The sequence below is a fragment of the Trachymyrmex cornetzi genome, unplaced genomic scaffold (assembly GCF_001594075.2).
Source record: "Trachymyrmex cornetzi isolate Tcor2-1 unplaced genomic scaffold, Tcor1.1 scaffold67, whole genome shotgun sequence".
Classification (NCBI taxonomy): Eukaryota; Metazoa; Arthropoda; class Insecta; order Hymenoptera; family Formicidae; genus Trachymyrmex; species Trachymyrmex cornetzi.
Window position 1 is genome coordinate 1,786,364 of NW_017299992.1, and position 12,615 is coordinate 1,798,978.

The window sequence follows — 12,615 nt, forward strand, 5'->3', positions numbered from 1 at the left end:
TGTGAGAATAATACTTTCATTATTCTCACATATTACATCACATATTCGAGAATAATATCTTCAATATTTGTATTTTTTATATTACAGTATCTTTTTGTACTCGTAATTAATTAACTCTAATCTAGAGACATTGGTAGTGTCTCGGCCCTAAGCTACGCGCAGCGATAAATATATTACATCAGAAAATATAAAGAATATTTGAGAATCTATCTTATATATAAAATATTATTTGATACATAGTATATAAAATGCATTATATCGATTATTTATAAATGGAAGTATATAATTGTATAAATAAATAAATAATATACATATAATGTATATATCTAATTTTTATATATAAATAAAATATTTATATATATGTTACGCACGAGCATATAACGTTTGCGTTTACGCGACGTTTCGAACGAATCGCGCACTCGTGCACGAAAGTACACTCTTTAGAATGTTTAGAACACAGAACATTAATTAGTGAACTAGCAATATTGTAACGCAAAGTAATATTACGAAAAAAATTCACGTTCAATTCTAAATACCAAAAACGAAACAAAATGCCCGCGCTTCTTTTTTCGGTGTTCTTTGGGCGCTCGCGAACTCGACGAAGTTCTGAGGCACGAAGACAATGCCTCGAGTGACGCGAACGCAGTATGGACCCAACAATACTATAATATACACATATTATATGTATATAATACATATATTTATACAATATATATATATATATATTTATGTTTATACATATAATTATTTTTGTCAATATTTATATTATATAAAATGTGTCTAACTCATTGTCCTAAAATCGTAGAGAGACGTAGTTGCTTAGAGATATTTGTTAATATTATGCAAGAAACGTTTAGTGCATATTACTGTTTATTAATTTCAATACACCTTCGTTAATTTATCTGTAAAAGTAAAATACACATATTTTGCACAGAATAAGTCCGTCTGTTGTTCACTTTCAGCACTCGCATGCATCGTATTTGTATATTATTGACATAAAAATACTTGAAAACTATAGTTTTCAATTATTTTCAAAAACACAATATATGCTTTACCTTATGTTATGATACTGTGAAAACTTGCAAGAATATATAAAATAGCCTTGTCACTCCCAGAAAGGAGTTATTAATCGAAAAGCGATCTGCCATAGAAAATGCTTACATTTATAACAGCAGATGGACTTATTTCTATACAAAACACACATCTCATTTATTCTTTATAGAAAGATTAATAAATTTAGGAGTGTACTATGAACAGTATATTGCATGTAAAATTAAACATTTCTTATCACTGAATATCAGTTGATAAGAATTGTATGCATATAATATCAAAACTTGCTTGTACTTGATGTAAGACATTACTATGTCTCTTGATATTTATCAGTTAATTAGGCAAGCATTTGTTAGATTTAGGTAAGAGTTTTTGTGACATATACTTCAGTAAAATCTCTGTTTGTTTTTTTTTAATCAAATCAATTTTTCATTACTAAGAATTATACTTCATAGCTGTCATGGATTTCTGCATATACTTATTTCTATTTAAAATATCAAATTCACAGATCTTGTGTCTAGAAATTACAGAGATATCGGTATTTATGTGGGTTCTTTTGATGTGTTTGTTTGGAGCTGCTCCTTGTGCTTGCATTTATGATACACAAAACTATCTGACGATTCTCTACTATCTATTGTCATAATCGTACGATACGTAAAAACCTTGCCTTTGCAGTAGCAGCAGTGTCTATCAGAGGGATGCGAATCGTCGAAGTGCTTCCTTATGGCAGCCCAGTTTCCCGAGATGTCTCGGTTGCAATCGTCACAATGAACACGCGTTTGTCGAAATCTCTCATGGACCGAATCCGTGACGACACGACCTTCAACTTCCTCCAAGTCTTGTACATTGACTGACATCTTGCATCTACAATTCAAATCACTCAGTTAATAGAACGTCCAGTATAAGAGAATTCTATTTGCAATATTTAAAATTTACTACACTCAATCAAAATTCAGAGCCATTAACTTTGTTAAAAGAGTATTTCCAACAATAAAAAGCATTTTAAATTTAATCCTTAGTGCAATGAATTTTTAGTCCTTTTACTATACACAATTAATGGGATTAATCATCACTTTTACAAGTATAAAAACTGTTAAGTAATTCGCTTACATCTACTTTAACATGTATAAAGTTATGTATTAAAAAAAAGGAAAGAGAATAGAATCCATTATTCATCCAAATGCTCCCAATATTTCAAAGAAAAGAAATGCACGAATGACTCAATCGTGTGTACTAAGGATTAAATTGTTGACATAGTTAGACTTTTGATTTTAGCTCTTTCGATACGATTAAATAATGTTAATTACCAGTTTTTCTCGATGAATATGCAACTCCAAGCGTCTCAAACTCTTTTTTTTCCTCTGTCCACTTTCACTCGAAGCGCAATGAATTATTACGTTCAGGTTAGGAACCGTATGTAGGATTGTATTCAAATAACAGCAAGTAATGTATTCTTATGTGATGTTTTTCACTCCAATATCTGAAACCGTCGATATATTCTAATCACATTGCGTAATTATTTTATATGTATATATATATATATATATATTATGTATATAGAGATAAATACTTGTTAATCCTACAGCTTGCTCCTACCAGCTCGATGTCAACGTGCGTCAGAGCATAGTGTAAGAAAAGGTATTTAACAATAAGTAATACATTAATACACCATACGTCAAAATCAAAGCGTCAACAGCGTCAACAGACGTCAGGCGCTTTCCCTCTTATTGTCAGATTAGGTTAGATCTTAAGCTGACTTGGGGGTTGGGGGGGCCTTGGGGCTCTTGGGAGTTGATAGAGTTGATGGAGTGCTTTCCATTTAACACAAGTCGACACAAACATTCTCTCTTTCTTGATGTTCAGAGAGTAACAAAGATAAGAGAATAACACTTGTATCAAACGGAAAACACCCACTGAGGTAAATGTACCAGTCAATGAACCTGATTCAATCATTGGACAAAATAACAAAAATTTTAAGTATTAAGCTTTTAATCAATGATATATGTACGATTCTAAATAAATTCGTTTTATTAAATTTTTATAAATAAATTTATTTAGAATTGTAGAGCTTAATATTTGAAAAATTTTATTATTTTGTCTAATTGAATCATATCCACTAACCGTCCACCAGTGTCCACTCTAAACTGGTATATTTATCTTAATATTTCCTTATCAAATTCAGATTACAAGCTGATATTATGGGTGCGTTCCGAGTTTCGCATGAAGTGCATGATGCATCATTTGTCCTTGTTGTTCACCAAATAATAAAGAAGGATAAAACAATACATCATGCGCTTCATACGTAACTCGGAACGCACTCTATGTTTGTCGTCATTTTAACATCAAAATGACATTAAAAATATTATTTTGACAAAATGATAAATAACATCAGCTCGCTCTTTAGATAAATTATATAATTTTGAAAATTACTTATTTAAGTGTCAAACGCACACAAGTGTTCTTAATAATTAAAATAAATAATTCAACTCTCTTCCAGTATTAAAGATATATTTTTTAACAAAATGCAAACATATACATTTTTCTATGTTATATTTGAAAATAGGAAAAAGTTTGAAGGCAATTTAGACTTGGATCAAACATTTTAATAAGTAGATATACTTTTAAAAAATAATTAAGATAAAATAAGAAAATTTTCACTTAGATATAAAATTGCGTTATTAAATATCGATCTTATTGAACTATATTTTATATGTAACATTCACTTTTACACGAAAAGTATAAATTTTCAGTTCCAGTTACTTTTTATGATTTATTTATCTTGAAAATTACAAAAGTGAACGCAGTCACTAGAATATTTATCATTTCATTGGTCAACACCTAGTGAATTAGTTCACTTTTGTAATTTTCATTTCATTTCAAGATGTACAACTGATCCCTGTACATCTAATACATTCTTAAATTTCTTTAAAGGTTATATAATTCACGAAAAGACGAATGCAATTTAATTTCTCTTCCAAGATCATTCGAGTCCGATTAGTTTTTGTGAATAGGTAAAGTACAGACACGTACAAATAACTACGTGTATTTTATTAAAATAGAGAAGCAAGGGGATTATACAGAAGTCTTTGGATAAAGTCATCAGTGTCATTTATATGGGCTTAATTTTGAAGTGCAGTCCTATCAGGGAGAACACCAAGCATTTGAGATCCTGCACAAGGTAGTAGAAACACCGCAAACCCTCCGGGTCCCGCGATTGGTTCACGTCCAGGAGGGAGCCAGTCTTGGAGGTGGTGAACGATATGTGCTCGTCGCCGATGACGATCTCCAGTTCCTGGCGTCCGACGCGGTCAGGCTGCGGCCAGAGCGAGTCGTCTTCCTGCATGATCTCCGAGTCCTGGATAATGCGCTTGAGCTCTTCCATCACGCACTGGTGCACATATGCCTCCTTGCGAATCATCGTGTCGTTCTTGTAGTTGGAGTTGTTGGCGTAGCGCAACTTGCCGTCCGGCCGGAACTCGAATTCCAGGAATTCATGCCCGAACTTGCCTTTGTGGCCGACGTAGTAGCGTATGTAAAAGTCCGTCGACATTCTCACTGCTGATTATCGTTCAGCAATTACGATCAGTAGCGGTAAAACGTCAAATGTTCAAGTTTTTCACACGAGACTGTCTTCCAATGGCTTCTAACGTTCTAGCAATTGACGTCCGCCATTAGCAAACATTAAGCCGCTTTTTCATGTGGCGAACTTGGTAAGCTACTCGATATTATTAGGGTCAATTTCGATGTATCGATTGTTACATGTGATTGGTTATCGTAAAACTAACGTAATGACGTATTTATATAAAATTATAAAATATTGTATAAAATATTTATATAAAAATTATAAAGTTATATTTATATAAAAAGTATATAAAATTATGTAAGTCTGACAGTTCGGAATTTAAGGATGCATGTATACACTGGTATTTTCTGACAGAATGAAAAGATTATGAAAAAATTACAATTTTTTAATATTGTATTTGTGTATGAAAGTGATACAGAAAGTTTTACAGTGATTTAGAAGCTGGATCAAAAAATATTTCAATAAGAAGTAGATATATATGTTTAAGAAAAATAATTATAGATAAAATGAGGAAATTTTTATTTAAACTATAAAATTGTATTGCTAAATATAAATACCTTATGAACGTTTCAATGTATCTAACATTCGTTTTATATGAAAATAAATTTCCAATTTCTGTTACTTTTTGCAAAAACATCTGATAGATCTTTATAATCACCAATTGATTCAAAACTATTGTTTATTTCTGCTAATCTAATAATTAATAGCAAACTTGTTCACAATAAAGTTAATTTCCAGCTAAAATTTGATGCTCGCTAATCAGGGACAGATCCAGAAATTTATCAAGGAGGGGGGGGGGGCATTGACGCCCCGCAAGCGAAATTTTTTTACAGTCAAACAATAAAAAATTATTAATTTTATGTTAATTCGACGTTAACAAAATAGCTAGTACTACGAGTCAATCGCCAATAAATTTCGGAGTTTAGTCATAGTCAGCAAAAAATGCTAATAAAAATCGTAAATGAAATAGTCTTAATAAATCTATTTATTTTACTTGTGTTTCATAACATTTTCTGAAACAAAGGATGCATTCCGTTTCACGCATGATGCACATGATGCATTATTTATCTTTGTTGTCCATCGAATGTTAAACAAGGATAAATGATGCATTATGCACATCATGCATGAAACGGAATGCACCCAAAATGTAGTATATTCGATTGTTCAAAAGATAAAAAGTGAAATCGTAAAATAAATAGATTTATCAGATTTATTTCTTTGTAACTGAATTTTTTATCCTCTTTCTCTTCAATTTTTCTAATTTTTGAAGTGAGATGGATGTATATATTTAAGCGCTGAGGGAGAAAGAAAGATCGAGCAATCTGGAGTGCAGAAAGTGTACGTAAAACGAACGGATCCAAGAAAATTAAAGTACCCTGTACTGGAGTGGCAAGTGTCAAGGGTGAAGGGACTAAAGGGGCGAAGGGAGTGAAGGGACTGGTAACGAGATCGACGTCACTCTCGTCAGTTGACGTAAGGGCGAGCTGGGCGAGTTATAAACGCGTTCCGTTGCGTGTTTGTCGCACGGTAAGCACCAATCATGTGGAAAAAGGGTAACGTTCGCACCACGAATCTCGGGCATTCGTGCGACCGACGTTGAAAAGACCTCCTCTTCTTCGTAATGCCAATATCGATGTATGTATCAAGCTAGCAGTCTGAACGATGGGCTCATGTTGCTCGACGAGTTCACGTAATCCACAGGCGACGTTCGTAGCAGGGTGAGATTTGCCGTCCGAATTGCTCGTCGCGCGAGAACATGAACAAGAGTCACGCGAATAAGAAGCTGAATCAGCTGCCGAGTTGGCTGTGGACCAACTCGACCACCTTACCACCGGTTTACAAGATGGTCTGGGAGACGGTGCGGGAGGATCGGGTCAGGTCGAACGGTATGCAGACCGAGCTGCTCGTCGACACCAACAAGGTGTTCCCGCTGTTGCTTACCAGCCAGCTGCCTACGGAGGTGCTCGGTCATATATGGAGCCTGGCCAACCAAAAGTATGCTGGACAGTTGACTGAGCAAGAACTGTACATTGTCCTGGCTCTCGTGGCGGCTGCTCAGACATCCTACACCTTCAACAGTCTTGATATACTGCATTTACTCCCTTTTCCACCAACGCCCTATTTAAACATAGATTGCCTGATGAATTTGCAGCCTGCCGCGCAGGCGAATGCATCAAAACTTCAGCACTATGAGGAACCCAGTAATATGAGTATAGAAGGAAAATACATTCCTGAGACTAAGGGAAAAACTAAAGGTAGAATCCAAGTAAACACAGTGCCTGATGCAAATATACCCTTCTCTGGCAGTACTGGAAAATTATCTTATTTCGATAGCAAGATGCCTGGTATAACTGGGAGTAATGTCAATAATTTGTTTAGAGATGTAAAACAAAATCTGCGTGTTCAAGTTGATGTTCCGTCTGTATCATCCTTCGACGAGTCCTGTGATGAATTTACAGAGTTTCAAAGCGCCCCGATCCCCAGTGTTTCCACTATGCCAATCTGGGACAGCAAGCAAGGTTCCGCGATTGGTAGCAGACTCGCCAATCATAATCTAGGAGTGAAGAAACCAGTTGACAAAGTCAAGAAAACTACTGTTGGAGCAAAAGCCATACATATTAATCCACAAATTCGTACACCTGCACCTGCAAGTTTGCCATATCAAAGTAAAGATCAGCCTATAGTAGAATCTACGCCTGATCTGTTTCCTAAATGTGGAATAAAGAATCAGTCCAAAACAGTAATACTTAAGGACACTGTGATTAGAAATAACGACATGCCTAAAGATTATAGCGACAGTTTTAATAGTCTGGCAGGTAATAATATGGCAGAACCTGTCAGCAGCGATAAAGAGGTATTACCTAAAGTGGAATTAGCACCTAAGGTAAATAACAAGCTTGTCAATTATGTAGCAAGTATACCTTTATGTCTGTACAAGTATAATGTCAATATGATTTTTGCTGATGTATATAAATTTATCTGTAGGCCATTACAGTAGAAATGTCTGATTCTGTTCAACAAGATTTAATGAGTTTACAACAAGTCGAAGATAAATACAGTGCATTGCGTGAACTAGTTCAAGAAACGTCCGTTGTAAATGATATGAGCTTAGATTTAACTTTTAATAATCAATCGGCTGACGAATTCGGGGAATTTATGTCGGCAGAACAACCACCTAATAATCCCACGATGTCAGATGCTTTGGATATTGAAAGCTTTAGTATGTTTGCGGATTTTGAGTTTAAAACGCACGCTAACGCTGATAACAATAATTTAGCAGATCTGAACTTTGTATCTGAAGTATCTGAGTCGTTTAATAATCTAAAACTTGATGATGGAATTGAAACACAATTTGTAGAGACAGGTTAGTGCTCTCATTACTTGCAACAATTTTATTTTCGCTTATGTGTCATTTTGCTTGTGTGAATCTAGTAGTATATATTATTCTTAGGAAAGAATGTTCAGAAAGAAGATGCTATTTCGATAAATAGTATAGAATTGATTAGTGGTCCATCCGAAGCACTGCCACGTTCTGGATCTGTGCCTAGTTTAGATCTTAAATCATTTTTGCCTTCTAATGTAGAGGAAGAACAAGTTATAGAAGTTTCACAGCAGGTAACCATGTGCAATTGAATTGTCAGGAAGTCGAGATACAGAGGAAATAATCATTTGATATTTATTATCAAGTGTTTCTCTATTGCAGACTGTGTATTGGGAATGGAAACAATATATGGAAAGTTGTGTTTTATTACTGCAAGTTGCAGCCAATATATTTACCAATATCACGTCAGAATTAGTTCTGCAAGAAATTTTAAATTCAGCCCAGGGATATAACTTTCTTTGCCGTAAGCATTCGTTTCAATAATATTAAACATTTATATGTACTATCTATATTATTTATTCATTATTATTCATTACGAATAATAAAACCATAAAAATATAAAACATGTTTTGTTATTAGAATTAGCTGAAGTTGCAGCTGTTTGTAGACGTGTTAATTTTTCATACAAAGAATTGGATATAAATATTATTGGGTTTGATGACCTTTTAATGGACATTGATCGGATTTGGGCTGAAATGGAACCTTTTTATGCAAACATACCAGTAAGTATTGCCTAAATAAACTATTAATATTTTTATATATTAATGCTGTTAATATTTTTACATGTACAAATGTAAAGGAAATACTCTTTTTTTTTCTAATATACATTTTTTCAAACTTTTATGATACATCTATATTAATATATTTCAGATCGTCACTGAACTACCAGCTTGGCCATTACATCAAGGAGAATGTACATCTTGTTCTTTGTGTTTAACAGTTATCACGAGTGGTCGAGTCATATATAACGATAATAATTATCATGTAACATGTGCAAATTTATGGCTCAATTGTGTAAGCAATCAGTTGCCAGTAATGCGATATTCTTTACTTTGTCAATCGACTATATGTCCAGGAAGCCATATTTAAATGCTAATCTACATGTTGAAAGGTTTCCAAAAACTCAAAAACAAAAATATGCTATTCAAACTTTATTAAAGTAAATAGGAGAACTTGGCATAAAAGTGATCTTTAAAAATCTAGTTCTAATACAATTTGCATTTAATCTAATGAATGACATATATGTATATAAACAAAGTGCAGATTCAATGTTCATTTAAATCATTTATTATAGAGACTTATATATACTTTACAAAAATTCTTAATATAACATAGTCATACGATATTAAATTAGCAAAAATATTTATATATTTAGCTTAACAAAATGAACAATGATCGTATTTCAATTGCTCCAATTCTAATGCAGTATTAAGAAAAGTTCAATATTTACATCTTAAATAGCAATTTCTATATAATTAACGTTGACTCGTGTCGCGCGGCCTATATACAATTCCTCTGCTCTTCATTTCTCTGATGACACCAGCTGGTAATCGTCCTGATACTGATATGGCGTAGACGCCCTTACAAAAACGATCTGAAAAAAAAATAGAATCTCGGCATTAACATTGGCCATTCTCGACGTAATTATACATACATATATATAGACTGAGATACAATTTTAATTCTGAAAGTGTTTGCGCGAATAGCATTCTACTTAAACAAATCTTTATAATATATACGCACATAAGTATGTTCCTAGATAAATACATACTGGCATTTGTAAGAATAATATGTCTGTATAAATGTATTATACGTTTAAAATGAAAATCTCAGAAATAAATATATTTATTAAAATATCTAAATACATATAAAAAATTTTAGGATTTATAGTCTCAGCCTTCTGTATACTATTTTAATTTTCAGGAATTTTATTCTTTTTCTATTGATTTACTACATACACATACATAACTTTGAAATAACAAAATATTTTGAAAAATTCTTGAAATATAATCAGAAAATTACAATTATATATTGGTAATAATTTATAAAAGAATGTTAATTACTTGAGTTATATTAGTATATTTATCATAATACTTACTTATTCTTTGCCACTTCGACACCCAACTATCTTCTGGACTCATTAGCGCAATCACTCTAAAATATAGAAAATAAAATATAAGCAGATAAAATAAATACATAGCGAGAAATCATTTTTTTATTTCTTCATAATAGATTTATTAAAACGAGACATTGTTATTTTAAACTGTTAGCCATTAAAATTAGAGAAACAAGTAAAAATTTATATTTAAAAAATAGCTAATGTCTTACACGTCTTAAAATATCTTAACGTCTCACTAATGTCTTACAGTGTACAACAAATTCTCGATAACTTTGCTCAAAAAAGCTAATATTAAATATTTACAAAGCTGCTAATGTACATCAAAGAAAGAGGTCATTCTTAGCCAACTGTATATTGTAGTGTATTACCCATCAAAGTTGGAACTTGTGCAGTCAAAAACATTATCCTTATTGTTTTTCATACGAAGAAAATCGTCACAGTTGTCACATCCATCAAATTCGAATTGATCGAAAGTCTGTGGAGTAAAAATATGATTGCATTTATTCTAATATATAGGGTGCCTTCCATTTATGAATACAAATCGATACACTGTCATTCTATCTTTGCATTCCATGAGTAACAAAGACAGAACAATACTTGTGTTCATTTGTGTCATTAGATGGAAGGCACTCATAAATAAGTTGAAGGGCCGATCATATTATAACGCAACATAAGACTTCTGTACCTTATATACGCACCTTAATCAAAGAGCATACCAAACATGCTCTTAATCCACGTAAATCTTTTGGCACGGTCTCCATTGACATCGTATAACAAACTGTATACTTCACGGTAATTACACGTGAAAAAAATTTAATTCAAATTACTTTGAAATTAAAGTAATGATAGTTACAAGTATAAGATCTCTTTACGATATGCAATGACACGAATAAAGATAAACTGAGGTCTGCTGAGATCTGCCGTTGATCTGTTTTAACTTTTAACTAGTTACGTTAGATATTAAAATGAGGTTAGGTTAAAAGTACGTTAACGATCAACGTCAATAGCTAGCGCATATGCTGTGGCACTAAAATCAACTAGAATGCTCATTTGGCGTTTTGGCCACCACTACCGAGACTGTGCCTCTCGCTGCCCTCAGTAGAACAAAAATGGCGACAGAAGGTCTGTTCTTTTCAGCTGAACTTCTTGCACGGTTTATTTTTTTCTCTTTTTCTCTCCAATGTGGAAAGAAAAGGAAGAAAGGTAATGTACAAGAACTAAGCTAAAAAGAACAGACCTATTAGCTTGGTGCCCGTGCATTTCTTTGCTCTAGATTTATAATCTTTGACGACAGAATGTGCCTATAAGCCAAAGTTAAAGAAAATCCCTGAAATTTTAATAAACACTTTTTGATTAATAATTTCCTAATGTTATATTTTTGAGAATTTAAATATTACGATATAGGTATATATATACCTATAATTAAGATGTCAACGGTTGGAAATTTTCTCGAAATTATATAATTGTTAAAAGAACCTGACAACTTGCAATGTCTAGAAGACGTCTTTACATGATGTCTTTTAGATATCTTTTTATATGTATGTACCAATTAAAAGACGCCTTTATAACGTCTTTTAAACATGCCATGCATGTTATCTGAGAATTATAAGCAACAATGAAAATATTTACGCTTGATAAAGTGGCATGTAACTATATCTAATGTTGATAAAATATCTCCAATTTTTTCTGCTATTTAAATTTAAAAAATCGATAGAATATAATCAGTATATATAAATTATAAATAAAGAGATAGTATACTAAATATATTAAAATGTTGCAATTTTGAAAATTTTTGAATTGTAAAAATTAAATTATCAAATCAATAAAGCATGAGGAGAATAATGAAGGAAAATAACTGTAAATTTCTCATATCACATATTTATTAGAGAAATCTCTTTGGTATTCTCAAGATATTTTAATTAGTTTTACAACATCGACGCTAATGTGTCACTTGGCAGCGATTCTGCGTTTCGCTTACACGTGAATGCTATCCACATATTTTCATATAGAAATTATTAGCTGTATCAGCATCGGTAGAAAGTTATAGTTACACGTTAGTAAGGCTGCGTGCCAGGAAAATATATGAGATATGAAAATATAAGACATATTATATGTACGAATGCATTTAGCTTCTCACATGGTTGCGAGGCTGATTTCAATGACTCATCATCATTACCGTTATTGTCATCATCATCATCATCATCATCATCACTGTTATAAGGCCGGAATCAGACTACGCATTGAAGAATGAGATTGAAGATTGAAAAATTGATGTTTGACCAATCAGAACAAAAGGAGTCAAAATTTCTTTTGTCCTCATTGGTGAAATTTCAATCTTTAATCTTTAATCTCAATCTTCAATGCATAGTCTGATTCCGGCCTAAGACATTGTCTGAAATTCTACGCTTACTACCAGATTTGATTCATATGTGGCTACAGGAACACCAATCTGACTGTATATGTATAAAAAAAGAAATGACT

The 12,615-nt window shown here is 32.6% G+C and overlaps 4 protein-coding genes across 4 annotated transcripts; 1 reads left to right on the forward strand and 3 right to left on the reverse strand.

Annotated features, from left to right (window-relative positions):
- Window positions 1-796: 796 nt before the first annotated feature.
- On the reverse strand, window positions 797-2,033 carry LOC108767231 (uncharacterized). The gene has a single exon (XM_018516969.1). The coding sequence runs from the start codon at window positions 1,905-1,907 to the stop codon at window positions 1,593-1,595; it is 315 nt and encodes a 104-aa protein (XP_018372471.1). The 5' UTR covers window positions 1,908-2,033; the 3' UTR covers window positions 797-1,592.
- Window positions 2,034-4,033: 2,000 nt separating this feature from the next.
- Window positions 4,034-4,724, reverse strand: mago (mago, exon junction complex subunit). Its single transcript, XM_018516968.1, has one exon. It carries the CDS (start codon window positions 4,598-4,600, stop codon window positions 4,160-4,162), a length of 441 nt encoding a protein of 146 aa, XP_018372470.1. The 5' UTR covers window positions 4,601-4,724; the 3' UTR covers window positions 4,034-4,159.
- Window positions 4,725-5,940: 1,216 nt separating this feature from the next.
- LOC108767409 (synergin gamma) lies at window positions 5,941-9,303 on the forward strand. Its single transcript, XM_018517303.1, has 6 exons — window positions 5,941-7,517; window positions 7,619-7,997; window positions 8,085-8,248; window positions 8,337-8,478; window positions 8,595-8,737; window positions 8,886-9,303. The coding sequence occupies exons 1-6, from the start codon at window positions 6,390-6,392 to the stop codon at window positions 9,102-9,104; spliced, it is 2,175 nt and encodes a 724-aa protein (XP_018372805.1). The 5' UTR covers window positions 5,941-6,389; the 3' UTR covers window positions 9,105-9,303.
- A 40-nt stretch (window positions 9,304-9,343) lies between these two features.
- spt4 (Transcription elongation factor subunit spt4) lies at window positions 9,344-11,128 on the reverse strand. The gene is made up of 4 exons (XM_018517304.1): window positions 10,833-11,128; window positions 10,503-10,609; window positions 10,114-10,169; window positions 9,344-9,609 (listed from the first exon to the last, which is right to left on the reverse strand). The coding sequence occupies exons 1-4, from the start codon at window positions 10,899-10,901 to the stop codon at window positions 9,491-9,493; spliced, it is 351 nt and encodes a 116-aa protein (XP_018372806.1). The 5' UTR covers window positions 10,902-11,128; the 3' UTR covers window positions 9,344-9,490.
- Window positions 11,129-12,615: the final 1,487 nt, after the last annotated feature.

What these genes read in the sequence shown, in the direction of transcription:
- mago (XM_018516968.1), bottom strand. Translation starts at nt 4,600, where the DNA reads ATGTCGACGGACTTTTACATACGCTACTACGTCGGCCACAAAGGCAAG.
- LOC108767231 (XM_018516969.1), bottom strand. Translation starts at nt 1,907, where the DNA reads ATGTCAGTCAATGTACAAGACTTGGAGGAAGTTGAAGGTCGTGTCGTC.
- LOC108767409 (XM_018517303.1), top strand. Translation starts at nt 6,390, where the DNA reads ATGAACAAGAGTCACGCGAATAAGAAGCTGAATCAGCTGCCGAGTTGG. An exon ending in AACACAATTTGTAGAGACAG is followed by an intron (nt 7,998 to 8,084) that starts GTTAGTGCTCTC and finishes TATTATTCTTAG; the next exon opens with GAAAGAATGTTCAGAAAGAA. An exon ending in TTATAGAAGTTTCACAGCAG is followed by an intron (nt 8,249 to 8,336) that starts GTAACCATGTGC and finishes TCTCTATTGCAG; the next exon opens with ACTGTGTATTGGGAATGGAA.
- spt4 (XM_018517304.1), bottom strand. Translation starts at nt 10,901, where the DNA reads ATGTCAATGGAGACCGTGCCAAAAGATTTACGTGGATTAAGAGCATGT. An exon ending in ACAAGTTCCAACTTTGATGG is followed by an intron (nt 10,170 to 10,502) that starts GTAATACACTAC and finishes TCTATATTTTAG; the next exon opens with AGTGATTGCGCTAATGAGTC. An exon ending in GTCGAAGTGGCAAAGAATAA is followed by an intron (nt 9,610 to 10,113) that starts GTAAGTATTATG and finishes TTTTTTTTTCAG; the next exon opens with ATCGTTTTTGTAAGGGCGTC.